This window comes from Benincasa hispida, chromosome 4 (genome assembly GCF_027475165.1).
Source record: "Benincasa hispida cultivar pf3 chromosome 4, pf3_genome.v1.1, whole genome shotgun sequence".
Lineage (NCBI taxonomy): Eukaryota > Viridiplantae > Streptophyta > Magnoliopsida > Cucurbitales > Cucurbitaceae > Benincasa > Benincasa hispida.
Window position 1 is genome coordinate 28,582,262 of NC_143481.1, and position 15,689 is coordinate 28,597,950.

At 34.0% G+C, this 15,689-nt stretch overlaps 1 protein-coding gene across 5 annotated transcripts; it reads right to left on the bottom strand.

The window, feature by feature from the left end:
* Window positions 1-3,148: 3,148 nt before the first annotated feature.
* BIM2 (BES1-interacting Myc-like protein 2) lies at window positions 3,149-9,375 on the bottom strand. 5 transcript variants are annotated; one of them, XR_005481513.2, is made up of 7 exons: window positions 8,849-9,373; window positions 8,382-8,466; window positions 7,979-8,048; window positions 7,761-7,856; window positions 4,486-4,890; window positions 4,114-4,243; window positions 3,149-3,582 (listed from the first exon to the last, which is right to left on the bottom strand). XR_005481513.2 is itself a non-coding variant. In XM_039030180.2 (7 exons), exons 1-7 carry the CDS (start codon window positions 8,964-8,966, stop codon window positions 3,481-3,483), a joined length of 999 nt encoding a protein of 332 aa, XP_038886108.1. In that variant the 5' UTR covers window positions 8,967-9,375; the 3' UTR covers window positions 3,149-3,480. The 5 variants fall into 5 exon arrangements, 2 of the variants coding, with proteins under 2 accessions (XP_038886108.1, XP_038886109.1); XR_005481512.2 differs by having other exon boundaries at window positions 4,114-4,279; window positions 8,849-9,362; XM_039030180.2 differs by having other exon boundaries at window positions 4,493-4,890; window positions 8,849-9,375.
* Between the last annotated feature and the right edge of the window lie 6,314 nt (window positions 9,376-15,689).

Genomic DNA, 15,689 nt, shown 5'->3' on the forward strand with positions numbered 1-15,689 from the left:
GATATATTTCCATGTCCATTAAATATAACCAATCAACAGTGTGATGAACCTTCACAAATTGCTCGTAAGTATAGCTGGGCTAATTTACCGTTTTGCCTCTAGTTACATCTAACTCACTAATTCCTTTAATGAACAATAAGTCATGGTCCTACTATAACTCAGTCCTTTCTTCCCAAGAGAGGATAAGAGAGGGTGTGACCATTATGTTCAAGACCCAAAATCAGCCCTTAAGGGAGCAATTTATCTACTTACCCCTGCTTCAGGGAATGAGTGAATTCCGTCTGGTGTAGCTGAGTTCCCAGCTCCCCAATCAGACGAATCCTCAAAATGGCAGGCTTGTAGAATTGGCAATCTGCCCACTCTCACCCATACAAATCAAAGGACCGCCCTTATGAGCAAGAATTCCCAACTCACTCAGAATTAAGGTCATGTCACTTATGGTCATCCTAGTAAAATGTAAGCCACAATTATGAATAGCGTTATATAAAGAGACTCATCATTTCGCAGTCCGGTCTTATACAAACTCTTTGTATAGGATACCCCTGCTCACATGTCTCCATATGAATGGTCAGGATCAGACCATTTGTTACACTTTACAACACTTGTAACATCTACAAAGCGGGTCGTATCCGTAGTGTCACCAGGATAAGATATCCTTCCTTTATCCTTATACTACAGACCATTTAGGTTATTACTTATGGCATGATCCACTTGTATGTCTCCACATACATGCTTAAGTTACATAAAATAACCACGGATCTTAGTTTATTGGATTGAGTAAATGCTTATAAAATAACACTTATTTTATTAATAACAATATGTTTATAGAGTGTTTATAAACTACAAGACTACCAGGAGAATTAGGACACCAATTTCAATAAGATCCTGTTATTACAGCTAAATACAGTACCCTTAAGAAGTAAAATAATAATATAATAATATAATAATATAATCGTAAGAAAATATGGTGGCACCCATGAAGGTCACGAAAGAATGAGAAGAATAAAAGAAGTAGAGGAGAGAGCAAAATGGAGAAAGCTAACTTTTTTGATCGGGTGAAGGTCAGGAGAACCCGTTATCCCCTCCTCCATCGCCGGAAGCGTGAAGGTCAAGCTGCTCTGTTAAAAAGCCAGCTAACTTTTTTGGGCTTTTGCTCAAAGCTCAATCCCAACTTCTTTAATGTTGGAAGGGGAGGGTCCTGGTCAGTTTGAAGTACTTTTAATAAACGCCCGTTGGGCCGGCCGAGAGCTCAAAAAAAAAAAGAAAAAGGTGTTTGTTAAGCTGAGGCCTACCCAGTGGGTAAAGACTGAAACACAGGAGAACCGGACCGTCATCCTTCCACCGACAGAAGTGGGAGGTAACCGCTGTGCTCTGTGATACCAGCCTTACGCGGTGTCCTCCAACCATTAGCATCACAACCAAGAATCTCAGCAAGTAAGTGGAGCAGAATCTCTTAGTTGAAATTGAAGCATTTCAGATGTTCTTTCTTCTAAAGAATTACAAGCTGTTACTTTGCCAAAGGTGAATTGATGAATCTTTTACCTCATTGAAGAGCGTAACTAAATTAAAAAATGCAAGCTTTAGTGGCTAAAAGAAGGGATGCCAATTCTGGTTTCTTTCATCGTTATTTGGCAACAAAGAAATGGCAAGTCTTGCTCTCTGAACTTCAATTAGTTTTGGGTGCACCTTTATCAACTTATGATGATATAGAGGAAGAGATACTAGGTTTTTTCTCAACATTATACACAAGAATTCCAAGGTCATCGAGCTTTTCCTTTCAACCTTTGCTGGTCTTGGTCTCTCACAGTGATAACAGAATGTTAGTGGTAGGTTCTTTGTCCAATTAACACTCGGCTTTCGCCGAGAGTCAAAGGCCCAACTTCCTACTTCGAACGGGCGGCCCGGTGGAATTCTCTAGTTGTTCAACCCACTCGGTCGGGCCCAATTTCAACCACTTTAATGCCCTCATTTGAGTTACAAGCCCACATTAACGAGCTCAGCGGCGGTTGGTGTTGCCAGCCGCATTATCAATGCTATGCTCAATATTAATTCTAGCAATGTGGGACTGGGATTTCGTTAATTTGAATTCTACGAAAAATCTATTGCGTATTATTATGCACATACCTCTTTAAGATTTTTTTTACTTTAATGCTCTTCTTCCATATCCTGTTTATGAGCATACGTTGAAACTTAAATCATTAATCAAATTTGTTATTTGTGTGTATATATATATATTTTCTTTTTTTATACCCATGAGTATTGGAAATTAGTTACACTCATCTCAATTAATCTCACAGGCAATCTGCATTTCCCTATAACATTTGGTTTCCAAAGAAACTTGTAGGATATTAAATCCTATAGGTATTCGCCATGAAATTTAATCTTATTTATAAGATATTGTAGATGAAATTTTATTTATAAAGAATAATATGGGGAAAATTCAAATTTTAATATAAAACTTTGGGATTGTATTACTCAAAATTCCAGACTGAAAATTATATCAGACCTAAATTTTTATAATTGAATCGATTACTGCAAATTTTAGGAGTTTTAAGTAATACTGACGGAGTTGGGGTGTATTATTTGGAACTCCAACAAATTCTAGTTGGGATAACCATTAATATATTATTATTACACATAAGACCCTTTTTTTTATTAAAAAAAAAAAAAAAAAAAAAATGAAGTGGTGTCTATTAGATAGGAAATGTTGAAATCAAATGTACACTAGCAACTGTTAATGTTTTTCATCTTTGTGTCTCCGATATTTTTTTTCTCAAGTTATTTAAGAATTAAATAAATATGTAATAACTTTTTTCGTCGCAACTTTGATTGAATTGTTTAGAGAATAATAATTTAATCATATGATTTTGGGTTGATTTACCTAAAAGAATAAAGCAAAAATAGTTATAAATCAATATCAAATTATCTAAATTGATTAATTATAGATAATGAAGACTAAATTCTAATTTTCTTCTTACAATTTGTTAGCAGTCCATTTTTTTTTAAAATTAAAGTTCCCAGAGATGTTTTCAAGATTCTTTTACAAATTTATTAAAATTCCTCAAGAGAACTAATACCAATTACCATCCATTGCACACTATTTAAAAAATACTATGTAAAAATGTAGATTAGAAAATGAAGAAATCAGTAGAGCCAACCACTAATAATATTCAACTGAAAATAATATCCCCTCTTTAAAGCTCTTTTTGGGAGGTTCCCATTTATATTGTGATTACAACTACAAACATAAGAGTACAGAGCAATGAAACTGGAAAATCTAAGATCTGAGTACCAAATTTTAACTTGGATTTCCTAACACTGATGGTCTTAGTAATATGAGTTTGAAGAAAATTGTATAAAAGGTCAAGGAAGAAGATTGAAAAAAAAAAAAGAAGCGAATCTGTACAATAAACATCACATTCAAATTCACATTAAAAACAGGCGCAGTGTAATAAACCGGGGACTCGAGGTGCCAGATTATCATGTTCTTAGCCGCTTTTTTGCTTGTTCTGAGTCATCTCCGCTGCCTAAGTCCCCTACATTTGCCATTGCTGGGTGGCTGGAGGGAGGATTCCCAGTTTCCTGGTAAGAAATTGAAGAGCTTAGAACAATACAAAAGACACAACATTTGGTGGTTTAAGGTTCTATGTTTTCAAAATCATGGGTGATTGTTTTCATGTCAACAATTTTTGTGACAGCAAGTTTCTCAGATTGAATTTTAGTTTATTTTTCCTGCATTTGAAGTTATTACTATGATCTCTAATCTTTTGCTCAATTCTACTAGGATGAGGAAAATATTAAAAAAAAATATGCAAAACAAGAATAGTCTACCTAATCATCATGGGTTGGCCTAATGGTAAATAAAGGTTATGGATTTGATAAAAGGGCTAAGAGGGAATGAATTCAATCCATGGGTGACCTACCTAGGATTTAATATCCCATAAGTTTCCTTGCACTCAAATGTAGTAAGGTCAAGTGAATTGTTCCGCGAGATTATTTGAGGTGACACATAAGTTCGCCCCAATACTCACGGATATAAAAATATATAAAAATAGAAATAGCCCGCCTTATCAACCATACACCAGAAAAATAACTGAGATTTCAACTTCATACCTTAAAAATAGGCGTTCCAAACGGCATTCCCTTATTTGCTCTCTTGCCCAGATCAATCTGAACGGAGATACTAGCTTGTGACAAATCCAGTCCAGTACTCTGCAGAGCTTGAGCCAAGCTGTTCATAAACCTGCTCAGCACCAAGGTCCAGAGCTGTTACCAAATCCTAGGAAGAGACCATGCAAATGAACGCCTCCAAAAGAAACTATGCAGACATCCTATACATGCTGGGACTTGAACAAGCTCTACTAAAGGTTAAATCATTATTGTTACTATATTTATAAAATAGGAAGAAGAATAAAACCTTCAGCTCATTGAATCTCCATAGCCTACCAAAATACTTGAAGCAAAAATAAGTATTAAATATCTTACAACTGACCCTTCTGAATAAACACTTGAAACGCTTATTGTCCCCCCTTCAATAGCCATCTCTTCCGGTTGGTTTGATGCATTGTTGGTGATGGGACATTCTGTTGTCTGTGCATCAGAAATTGGAATGTGGAGCGATTGATCGAGAACGGTGTCACTACGGATAGAAGCATGCATATTTCCTTCCAGAGACATGGGATGTGGAACTTTATTTGTTATGTCGGCGTCCTGTAGAATATCTCTGCCTGAGTGGGAGTCAAGAGGATTTTGTGAGCTTGCAAGCATGGCTGGTGAAATCGAAATGTTGTTATCATCAAACTTCCCAGAATACGTTGGTCCTGAAGCAGAACCATTTTTTACAGATTGTGGATGGCCAACAAAAGTCTGCATGCGCCAATGACTATTTCTCTGCATGATACAGTAAAGTTTAAAATACTAAATAGAGAAGATCCTCAGCAGAACAAAATTCCTGATTCAAGGAAATATACAAATCCTATAAGAGATTAAGAATCCACCATTCTCCAAAGCAAGCAAATAAGGTCGAAAAAGGTAAGATCATAATCAAGCAATCTGTTAAAATTTATTAACTTGCGTTATAAATGTTGAACTCAAATCCTAGAGTAGAAACAAATATTACTGCATCAAAAAGAAAAAGGAAAAACAAAAAACAAAAACTACTAAGACCTTAGTGTAGTTAGGGAGCCCCGAATTCCCCTCTGATGTAGCATTTAGTTGGTTTAATAGGTTTCCAGTTGCTTTGTTTAGTCACTGTGGGAGTTCTTGGTAATTCTTGCAGCAATCTTGTCGATTCTTGAATGGGTCTTTGATGAAGATGTTGCTCCTCTTCTCTGTAGTAATTTGGAATTGGTTGGTTAGGAGGTGGTTGAAGGTTTCTTGCTCGTTCTTGTTGTCTTCTTGGATTGTGCAGTTGCTGTCTTTCAGTGTGCAAGCAGGTACTGCTGCGTCAGAGCCTTGCTGTGGGATATAAATTGGCTGAGTGAACATTCTATCCATCTTCTTGGATAAAGCCAGCACCATTTCGTGAACCACCAATAGGTTATTTCCCAATTTTAACATGGATTCTTCCATACAATGGAATCCTTGAGAGATTTCTTGTGGGGTGAGAGTTTCAGCCCCTTCGCAGGTCTGATCTGCGCCACTGCTGGAGATGGTGAGATTCTTTTGCTCAGCCATGACAGTCCCTTCATCAAAGGGCTCTGATATCCCAGTCTGATCTGCACCACTGCTGGAGGTGGTGAGATTCTTTTGCTCAGCCATGATAGTCCCATCGTCAAGGGGCTCTGATACCCCAGTCTGATCTGCACCACTGCTGGAGGTGGTGAGATTCTTTTGATCGGCCATGATAGTCCCTTCGTCAAGGGGCTCTAATACCAAAACTAGTGTATAACAAATCTTGGAGAAATCTTGAAATGAAATTTGATTGAATAATACCTCTTACAACCTAGATACCACTAATAAAGGCTACAAACAAGCCTTGAAAAACAAAGTAACCCATGGTAAAATGGGTTTACCAAAAGGTAACTATTTATAGACAAAATAAACAGCCACGGTAAAACTAATACAATCACCACAGTGACTACTATAAAAATAAAGAACTCCCACGGTGAATAAACAAAGCAACTGGAAACCAATTAAACCAAGTAATGCTACATCACTCTCAACATTTTTATTGATTTCCCAGAAATCATCCAAACTATTCTAGGTCAAAAGGGAGCCTACTATCTAATATGACTAAGGGGACGTTTGACGTGCAGAGTTGAGTTGAGTTAAGTTGATAATTATTATAGGAGAAGAGTAATTGGGAGAGTTGATGCGAATAACGAGGTAATAAACCTCTTTAATAATTGGTGAACCAAATAGTGGGTGGATTTTTTTTATTCACCCAACCCAACCCAACCCAACTTGGGGGGGCCAAACACCCCCTAACAGTTTATCGCCGAGATATAGGCAAGATATTTGCAGTTTAATGGCTTTGAAGGATTTTGAACCCAGTGACCCCTAGGCATGCATAGTACGAAGTCTTTTAGCTTTATACCCAAACTTCTTTTTCCCTAGAAGTTTATGAGATATCAAAATTCCAGTTCACCCCACTAGAAGTTTATGAGCAGGTCCTCCAGACTGAATTAAATGGGGTATAAAGTATATCTATTTCTCTAATAAAAGTTACTGAGAAGCATTAACTCTAGACTTCTCTACCCTACCACCTTGGTCTCCATCCAAGGCCTTACCGTTAAATATCCTATGATATCTTTACAACCACAGCTCCCACGTCACTGTGGATAGGTTGACACCAACCATCTCTGTCTTCCGACTTAAATCACCTCCATACAGTAATGATGGGACACTCCGTCTAATAGAGGGATGAAAGACCCATTGTAGATTAGATGATCCTATAACTACATCTACATTCAAATACTCTTTTACCATCATTGCAGTGAAAGCACATGCGGATAAATCTCATTCATTTTCTTGCATAGAACTAACCTAATCAAAGAAATTATCCAGTGGGGTCATCGCCTTCGCAAATTCACCCACCCCACCAAAACAACCTCCACAGACAACATTTAATGCTTCAAACTTCAAAATTCGATTCAGGTGGTCCAAGGGAAAGTTTTAGTTTTCTTCTAGATTTTTTCCTTTGGCACCAACTTAATTGCATTCTTATCAAGATCAAACTCTATATTTGTGAGCTTAATAAGTAAAACTTTTGGTTGAGAAAGTTCCATAATGGCATATCGTCCAAACCTTTACATCTTCAATATCTCTGGTCATTGGGGGTAGATAGTTTTTACTAAGACTAACATAATTAATTTCCTCTTCGACAGACTTCTTTGGCAACTCTCCACCTCCTTATATATTCATCCCCAAAATCCTTCTCACAACCAACTTAGTCCATATTTTATGAGCTGAGGAATGTGCTTTTTAGAGGATAATCATCTACCAATGCATCATCCCAAAACAACATTTTGCTTCCATTTCCCACCTCCAGTTACAATCTAGTGAATGTGGCTTATGCCCAGCCCCAGCCTAACACTGGAAACTAAGTTATAGGAAGAGAATAGAACAGAACAGGTCATATGAAATATATAGGAACAGAGAGGAATAAAGTGAGTTACAAGTAGCTCCACAATTTAAGATATGAGGGACACAGCTCCCATGTCTAATCTTATGCAATGTTATTACACAAATAAAGCTGACAACCAAGTTAGTGAATGATAACTCCTAAACAAAATAAAGGAAGAGCATTTGGTACTCACCCATGGGATTAACTTAGTAGGTTCCCCACTCCAATTCTGATATGAACCCTCGTATTTCTGCACCTTCTCCTGTAAATACTGAACATACTCAATCACCTGCATCAAAAAACTAATTTTAGTCAATGGATGGTGAAAAATTTTACCATGTAGCACAAGAAGAATAGATACTTTACAGATTCGATTCAACATTGTCTCATTTTCAATAAGCGACAGTATACCTCCAATAAAAATGAAGCAGTATCTCTCTTTTGATCGCTATGAGGTATAAGATCTCTCAAAATCTGGAATCTGAAATGAGATAGAGGTTGGTCAGGGGCTACACATTTAATGTTGACAGATGTAAGACAGAAATTTAATTGCATCATTCAGGCGGGGGGACTGGTTCCTTTAAGGCTTAAGAACAAATGACACCCATAACGCAAAACTCCAGTTATAAAGGAAAATCCTTCTCAGATCATAGATAGGATGTTCATATTCTCTACAATATGTTAATAACCAGAGAGAAAAAAATCATTATGCAGCATGGTTCACGAACAATAGAACAAATGGACCTGCAAGTTGTGATCACAATAAGCTCTCTAACAATCTTGAAACTCCTGAATGACTTTTTGTGGACATTACCTCTCATTTATTTTGCTTCTTCTGCGCTGCTCCGTGACAGAGTGCTTCGACCGTATGGCATTAGCCTTATCGTTGTTCTTCGCATCTGGTTCCATGTTCAGTTGCATTTAAAATAAATAAATAACTTAAATAAAAATAAATCAATCCCTTGAAACGAAGCTTCCCTGATGATCAAAATTCTAAATAACAGATGCTAGAATAAGAAGTTGCTAATTGATTTACCCGTTGGAGTTTCATAGATATGATCAAAGGATAGAACTTGTATACAGGGAGAACAAAATGGTCAACTGAAATTCACAGCTGATAACAGAATCGAAACCAGAACACGAGGTAGCAGCATAAGAAATAAACACCGAAATAAGAAGCGCAAACTATGGGCATGTCAGCATGATATCGCACTGCATCAGTAATGGGAAAATTGGATCTAGTATAGAAAGAAATAGGTCAGCGAGCAAAAAACAAGATACCTTTGCTGTTTCCGATGTTACTAATAGCGTTGGAAGTAGAAGAAGGCCCCTCTCTTTTGGCAACTAGCTCATCCTCCTCGTACTCTTCGTCTTCCTGATTGCTTTTTCCCGTTCTCATACTTAGATTTTATTCAGGTCGGCCGGTCCAAGCCTCCAATCCTTCTGTACGGAGACTTCAACTTCCTGTACAGCTCCGGAAACAGAATACTTACGGAATTGCACCAATTCGAAGACGCTGCCAAGCACCAAAATCGAAGTGCAATGTTGTTTGAGGAGGTCGAACGAAAAGAGTAGGGAAGCGAAGGGAAGGTTGTGGAACTTGGCTGATATTTGATGTTAAGGAATGGCAGATGTAAAAGCCATGGCTGAGCAGCAGAGCTGCCGCCGCACAGGGGCAGTTATCGGTGAACGGAGCCGCCGTGGGGGCGCTTTAGACGGCCGGATTGCCTGGTGCCGAACACGAGCGAGTTTCAGTGGGATGCATCCGTCAGAAGAATCCCATACGACTGACCTCATGCTTTGCTCGTGACTTCATTCATTTTAGGCCGATCCATTTTGAGGAATTTATTGGGCCGGCCCAAATTAATGAGTTCGGGCTCTCTATTGGGCCTTTGTTTTGTCCATGAAACCCGTATTCTCATCCTTCCATCTGATAGGGTGTTTATGGTTGAATTGGGCTGGGTTGAAACATTTTTTACACTTAACTCAATTGTTTGAGTTGTAAGTTTTTTCAACTCAATTGTTTGAGTTGTAAGTTTTTTCAACTCAAATAAACTTATCAAATAATGAACTCAATCCAACTATGAAACATTTAGATTTGATTGGTTCAGGTTGTTCGGGTTTTTTATTTAAATTTTTGTTTTAAAGATAACTAAAATTTTTAAATGTAAAAATTTTATTTAATTATTTTCATATATTGCATTAAGATTAACGACTTGCTTCCAATTTATAATATGAATTTTTTTTCGAAATGCTACAAAATTATTTTGAGGAGTTGTTATAGAATAAATCATCCAAGAAAAACATGAAATTAAATAAATTAAAATAAATATATGCATATAATGGTATCATAAGTAAAAAAAAATACTTTTTTGAAAATTATAAGTTCGGGCTGGTTTGAGTTATTTTATGTAAACTCATGAACCAGTCCAACTCATAAAATTTGCATTTATTTGAACCCAACCCAAATTGTGCGAGTTGGATTGGGTTGATCCTATTTGTTTGGGTCAACAGGTTTTTTGAACACTCCTACCATCAGAGCCATCTACATATATTGCATCTACATAAGAGAGAAGTCACGTTAGAATAATTAGATAACCTACACGGCCGAGGCCAAACATCTCTTCTTAGACCCATTATACTTTGGGTTAGGGCATGCCCCTTTAGTTACTTTGTTAAAAGATATTGTCCACGGCGTGATTTTGTTTTTGGTTTTTTTTTTAAAAGTTTCATATTGATGTGGATAATTGTGCTCACTTGTATATTCATGATCACTTCATTTTTAACCAATATGAGACTTTGTTTGCACTTCTGACAATACCTATGCTATAATCCCAATTATAAGGATGTTTGGTTTTTATTTTTATTTTGGAGGGGAAAAAGTCATTTTGAAAGGAAAAAATGGAGTATTGGACAACCATACAAAATAACATTTTGAAAAAATGTGTATATGAAATAAGTTGTTTTAGAATAAATACCTAAAATCAACTTTTAGAAAGATTGAATTTTGAATATTTAATAATTAATCTCTCCATAATTTGTACATTTCTTAAAATTATCAAAATACCCTCGAAAGTCGTTTACTCACTTCCATTATGTTGTCGTGGCAACCACCACCCTCTACCAACCAACTCCGACCACCATCACTACTCAGCTTCGAAAACCACCTCTTACTACTGTCGCTAACCAACTTTGGCCACCAGCTCTGATAACCACCTCACGTCACCATCAGTCACCTCCAACGGCCACCTCCGCCCATTAACACTGACGATCACCACCAATTATCTTGACAACCATTATTTTAAATTACTAGTTTACGTTATTTTATAGTCATTCTTTATTGTAATTCGACATTAATTAAAAAATATTTTTAATATATAAAAAATTATAAAAAAAAGGTTGCAAAACACATGAGAATTTTCATTTTAAATAGTTTTTATCAAAAGTATTTTGATGGGAATGAATTAAAAATAATAATAATAAGCGAATCTAAACAACCCTTAAAAATTATGTCAAATTAGGTTTAGTGTTGTTTCCTCTTTCCACAAGAAAAACCATTGTTTGTATTTGTGTTTCCTTATTTAATAAAACCACTAATTCTCTCCTCATTCCACCATTTCTTTCTTCACTATACTCTCTTCCCATTCTTATATTTTTAGCTATCACTCTTCAAAAGCTTACAACCGATATTTTCACCTTTAGCTCTCCTCTTATTTCATGTCCATCAAGTTTGGGCACTATTCGAATTACCATTAAAATTCATAGTGAGTTTTAGAATTAAAATTTAGGTAGGTTCCAAATTGTCAAGAATTTTTCCCAAAATCCAAATTATTTAAATTTGGATTTTTATTCTCAAGTCAAATTAAATTGTAAACAACATCTCAAACTCTTCCGAAATTAAACTTTGAACATATTCAAATTTGTCTCTTATCTAAATCATCCAAGTTTGGATTTTTATCCTCAAACCAAATAAAGTTATGATAACATTCCAAATTTATTTCGGCATATTTTAATTTTTTATCCTAAATAAATTTATGGTACATTTGATTTATGTCTCAAATAATAAAGTTTTGGAGTATATTTCCAAATTTTATTTCAAATTCAAGCCGTACATCAAAACTTATGCCAAGAAAATAAAATCAAAACTTTGACACCAAATTCATGTTTTGAGAAGCTGGCATAAAAAATGTGTGTCGAATATGTAAAGTTCAAAACAACAAATTTATAATTTGATTAAATCCATACATTAAATCGAGTCAAAATCAATAACATATCACTTGTATTTTGATTGTTAGTCTATCTTTTTCAAAATTCATCCATCCATGCATATATGTACATAAATCTAAAACCTGATGCATTTGTTGAATACGAAATTTTAATCAATCATAAATTGTCACGTCAGTTCTTAAATTGACGACGAAATTACAAATGAACTAATTTGGTTAAATTTGAGATTAATATTTGGGTCATATTCAATTGAGTCAAAAAAAAAAGTTTAATTTGGACCAAGGTCTAACTGGACCAAAAAATCTAATTAGTTAAACATAAGGGTCGGATCCATGGACAAATCAAACCAAGTCCACATGATCCTGCGGGACGCTATAGATACAGATGTTTCTCTTCAATTTAGGGTTCATAAATTAGAAGTCTAAAGACAGCCTAGAGACAATTCTCCAACTATCATAGGTCGTTTGATTTGAGGGAATAAATAGTGGGAATGGACATGAATATATAAAATACTTATTTGGTTGGAAAATTTGATGTATTTACTTGAGAAAATATTTCGCTGTTTTTTATTCCCACCATAATTGATGAGTTTTTTTAATAAATCTCCACTTTTGTTTCTTCTTTTTTCTTTCATTTTTATTAATTTTTCCATATGTTTTTTCTCTTCTTTTATTTGTTATTTTTCTCTTCTTTTTATATTTATTATTTGAACTTTTTTTAATCATTGTTGTACTTTATGTGATATTTTTACATGTTTTCCTTTTCTATTTTTTATTTAATATATTTATTTTTCCTTCTTCATTCTATTTATTATTCAACTTTTTATATTTTATTTTTCTTTTCTTTTATTATTTTATTTCCTTTCATTCTTATCATTTTATTCTCATACTTTTCCGTTCAATGAATTAAGATTAAATTAAATTATTTTGTTTTAAATTATTATGGTATAAATTAATTATTGAAATGTAAATTTGGTTTAATTTAATACTTGATAATTGCCTGTTATTCTAATAACTTTAGTTATAAATTACTCATTTTACAAATACTTGTAATTAATAATTTTATTATTATTATTATTTGATTGTTAAATAAATATTTTTATCAAAATTTTGAATTGAATTTATTGTATATCAACTAATATATAAAATTTTATAGAGTTGTCACATTTGATTTATCAATTAAATACAAAAATAATTTGTTCTCATAAAATTCAAATAGCATGTTTATGCACAACCAAACACAATCATCATTGATTCTCATCAATCTTATTTTCAGGTTTATAATTCTTAATTATCCTTAATTCCTGGACATCTAAAAACTTTAGATCAAACGACCCCTCAAAAGGCTCCCTAAACTTCTAAAGAGTCAATAATCCTTGAAGACTCAAACTCAAGACTTCGATCTAGTGTACAAGATCAACAAACCAAAGGTTGATTTAACGTACAAGATCTAAAATACGAGATTAACTAATCAAGTTTCATCGTACAAGATCAACATAACGTACTTTGCTCTAAAATAAATGTTTTCCATCGAGTCAAGTACATGTATGAGAGAGAGAATTGGATGATAAATATTAGAGATTATTCAACACTCACATACAAATAAGTAAAATTCAAGTTCATTCCACGTACTAATTTATTTATGAAAATTTTGTGTGAACAAATTTAATGAGTATTATTAGTTACATTATTTTAAAATATTTATCTCTATAAAAATGAATTAAGAAAATATTTTAATTAAAAACTATATGAATATTTATTTACTAATGACATATTATTTAATTGTATTATAAATATAATCTAAATTTAATATAAACCAATATTAATTAAATAGTATGAGGAAATATATTTTAATAAATAAGATAAAAAAAAATGATTATACGTTGACAATGAATCTGTTGGATTTTATGTCCTAAAACTCGTCGTTTGTAAAATGATAAACATTTTCTATAATTAATAAACTTATTATTGATTTCATAAATTTTATGAAAGTTCAATAAACTAAGACCCATGACTATTGCATGAGTACTTGGATTTTATGTGGAGACATAAAAATGGATCATGTTTGAGTAAATTGTCAGAATGATTCATGGTCGGTGAATAAGGTTGGATACCTTATTCTGGTAACATTATTGGATGCGGCCTACTCTATAGTTGTTACAAAGAGTTGTAAAGTACTATATACGATGTGATCCTGATTTGTATATGTTATAAAATGAGGAGTGGGGGCGTCCTATGCAATGAGTTTGCATAAGATCATACCAGAAATAAGTCACTCTTACTTTATAACGCTATTTACTATATAAGACTGACTATTTCAACTAGATGACCTAGGTAACTCGATCTTAATCCTCAGTTAACCACAAACTTCTGTTTATTCGGGATTATCCTTATTAAATAGGTGAGGGTTAGCTCAACAGCGCTGACTCAATAAGACTCCCATTTCAGGGGAAATACCGAATAGATAGCTGGGGAATAGGGTGTAAGACGGAGTTCACGCCTACCCGATTTAGGGATAGGAGAAAGGTTGTTCTCTCAAGTACTGAATCCAGGTCTTGAACAAGGGCCTCGCCCTCTCACTGGGCTGAGAGAGTTTGGTTTAGTGATTAGATCACGAACCAATTGTTCATTAGAGGATCAGTAGGAACTTGAGGAATAAGACGTAATCTTGGGGGTAAAACAAATATTTGACCCAACCGTTATTACAAACAACCTGTGAATGGTCGACTTGCTGAATATGGTTAAATCATGTGGACACGATATATGTACGGGGAGTGCAACTATGGGCTTTAGTGAAGTGACTCATTAGTTAACTAATCAGGATTAATTTGGTCTAATGAGTTTAGCCAATTAATCTTGCATTATTAGAGCCCAGGATTTGTAGGTTCACGAGGTCTTCCTACTAGCTCGTAATGGACTAGCTCTAGAATAAGGTGATAAATTAATTTGAAACGTTCAAATTAGAATTAAGGGAATTAGTAATTATATGAGATATAATTACGTGTTTAATTTGAAAATTAAATGGAATAGGATAATTTATATTTAAACATGATTTAAATATATAAGGATGGATATGTCATATGTGTAAAAATTAATTTAATATTTGATATAAATTAATTAAGTTTTATTTAAAAATTAATTTATGAAATTAATTTTATTTTTCAGTTTTTAAAATCAAAATAGACTTTGGAGATATCAAATTTTGATTTTGAGATAAAGTTAGAAAATTGGAAAATGCAAAACACAAATGGAAATACATGATATTCCATTATTCATCTTCTATTTCCTCACACAAAAGCCATCATTATTGCCTTGTGATGGTCGGCAATATATTGAAGAGTTTGGAGTGAATTTCGGGCATGCAATCAAGAGAGAATTTTAGAGAAAATTCGTGCGGAAGAAAGAGTTCTTCAACCAGATTGCTGCTGTGAGCAATTCTCCTTCATCTCCTGATTCAAGCTTGTTTTGAATCCCACAACTCAATCTAGAGCACAAAGTAGGGAAGATCTTGAGGTAGTCTACAACAAGATTTGGAGAAGATTGCAACTGGAGATTAAGCTTTGAAGAGATTCTACAAAGGTATGTCATGAAACTCATTGTTTTTTACAAGAACATACTTCATATTTTGTCAGAATTAATGAATTAGAGTGCTTAAATGATCTTTGTTGCTTCTGTTGTTGCTGATACAATCCTACAGAATCTTAACAAAAAAAAAAAAAAAAAAAAAAAAAAACACCCAAAACAAAGTTTTAATTATGATCTATTAATTAAAAATAAACTAATTAAATTGATCTAAACAAATAATTGATGAATGATTCTTAATCAATAAATTAATTAGTTATAATGATTGAAAATTAAATTTATACACTGGCTTAATTTAACTAATTAAATTCAAG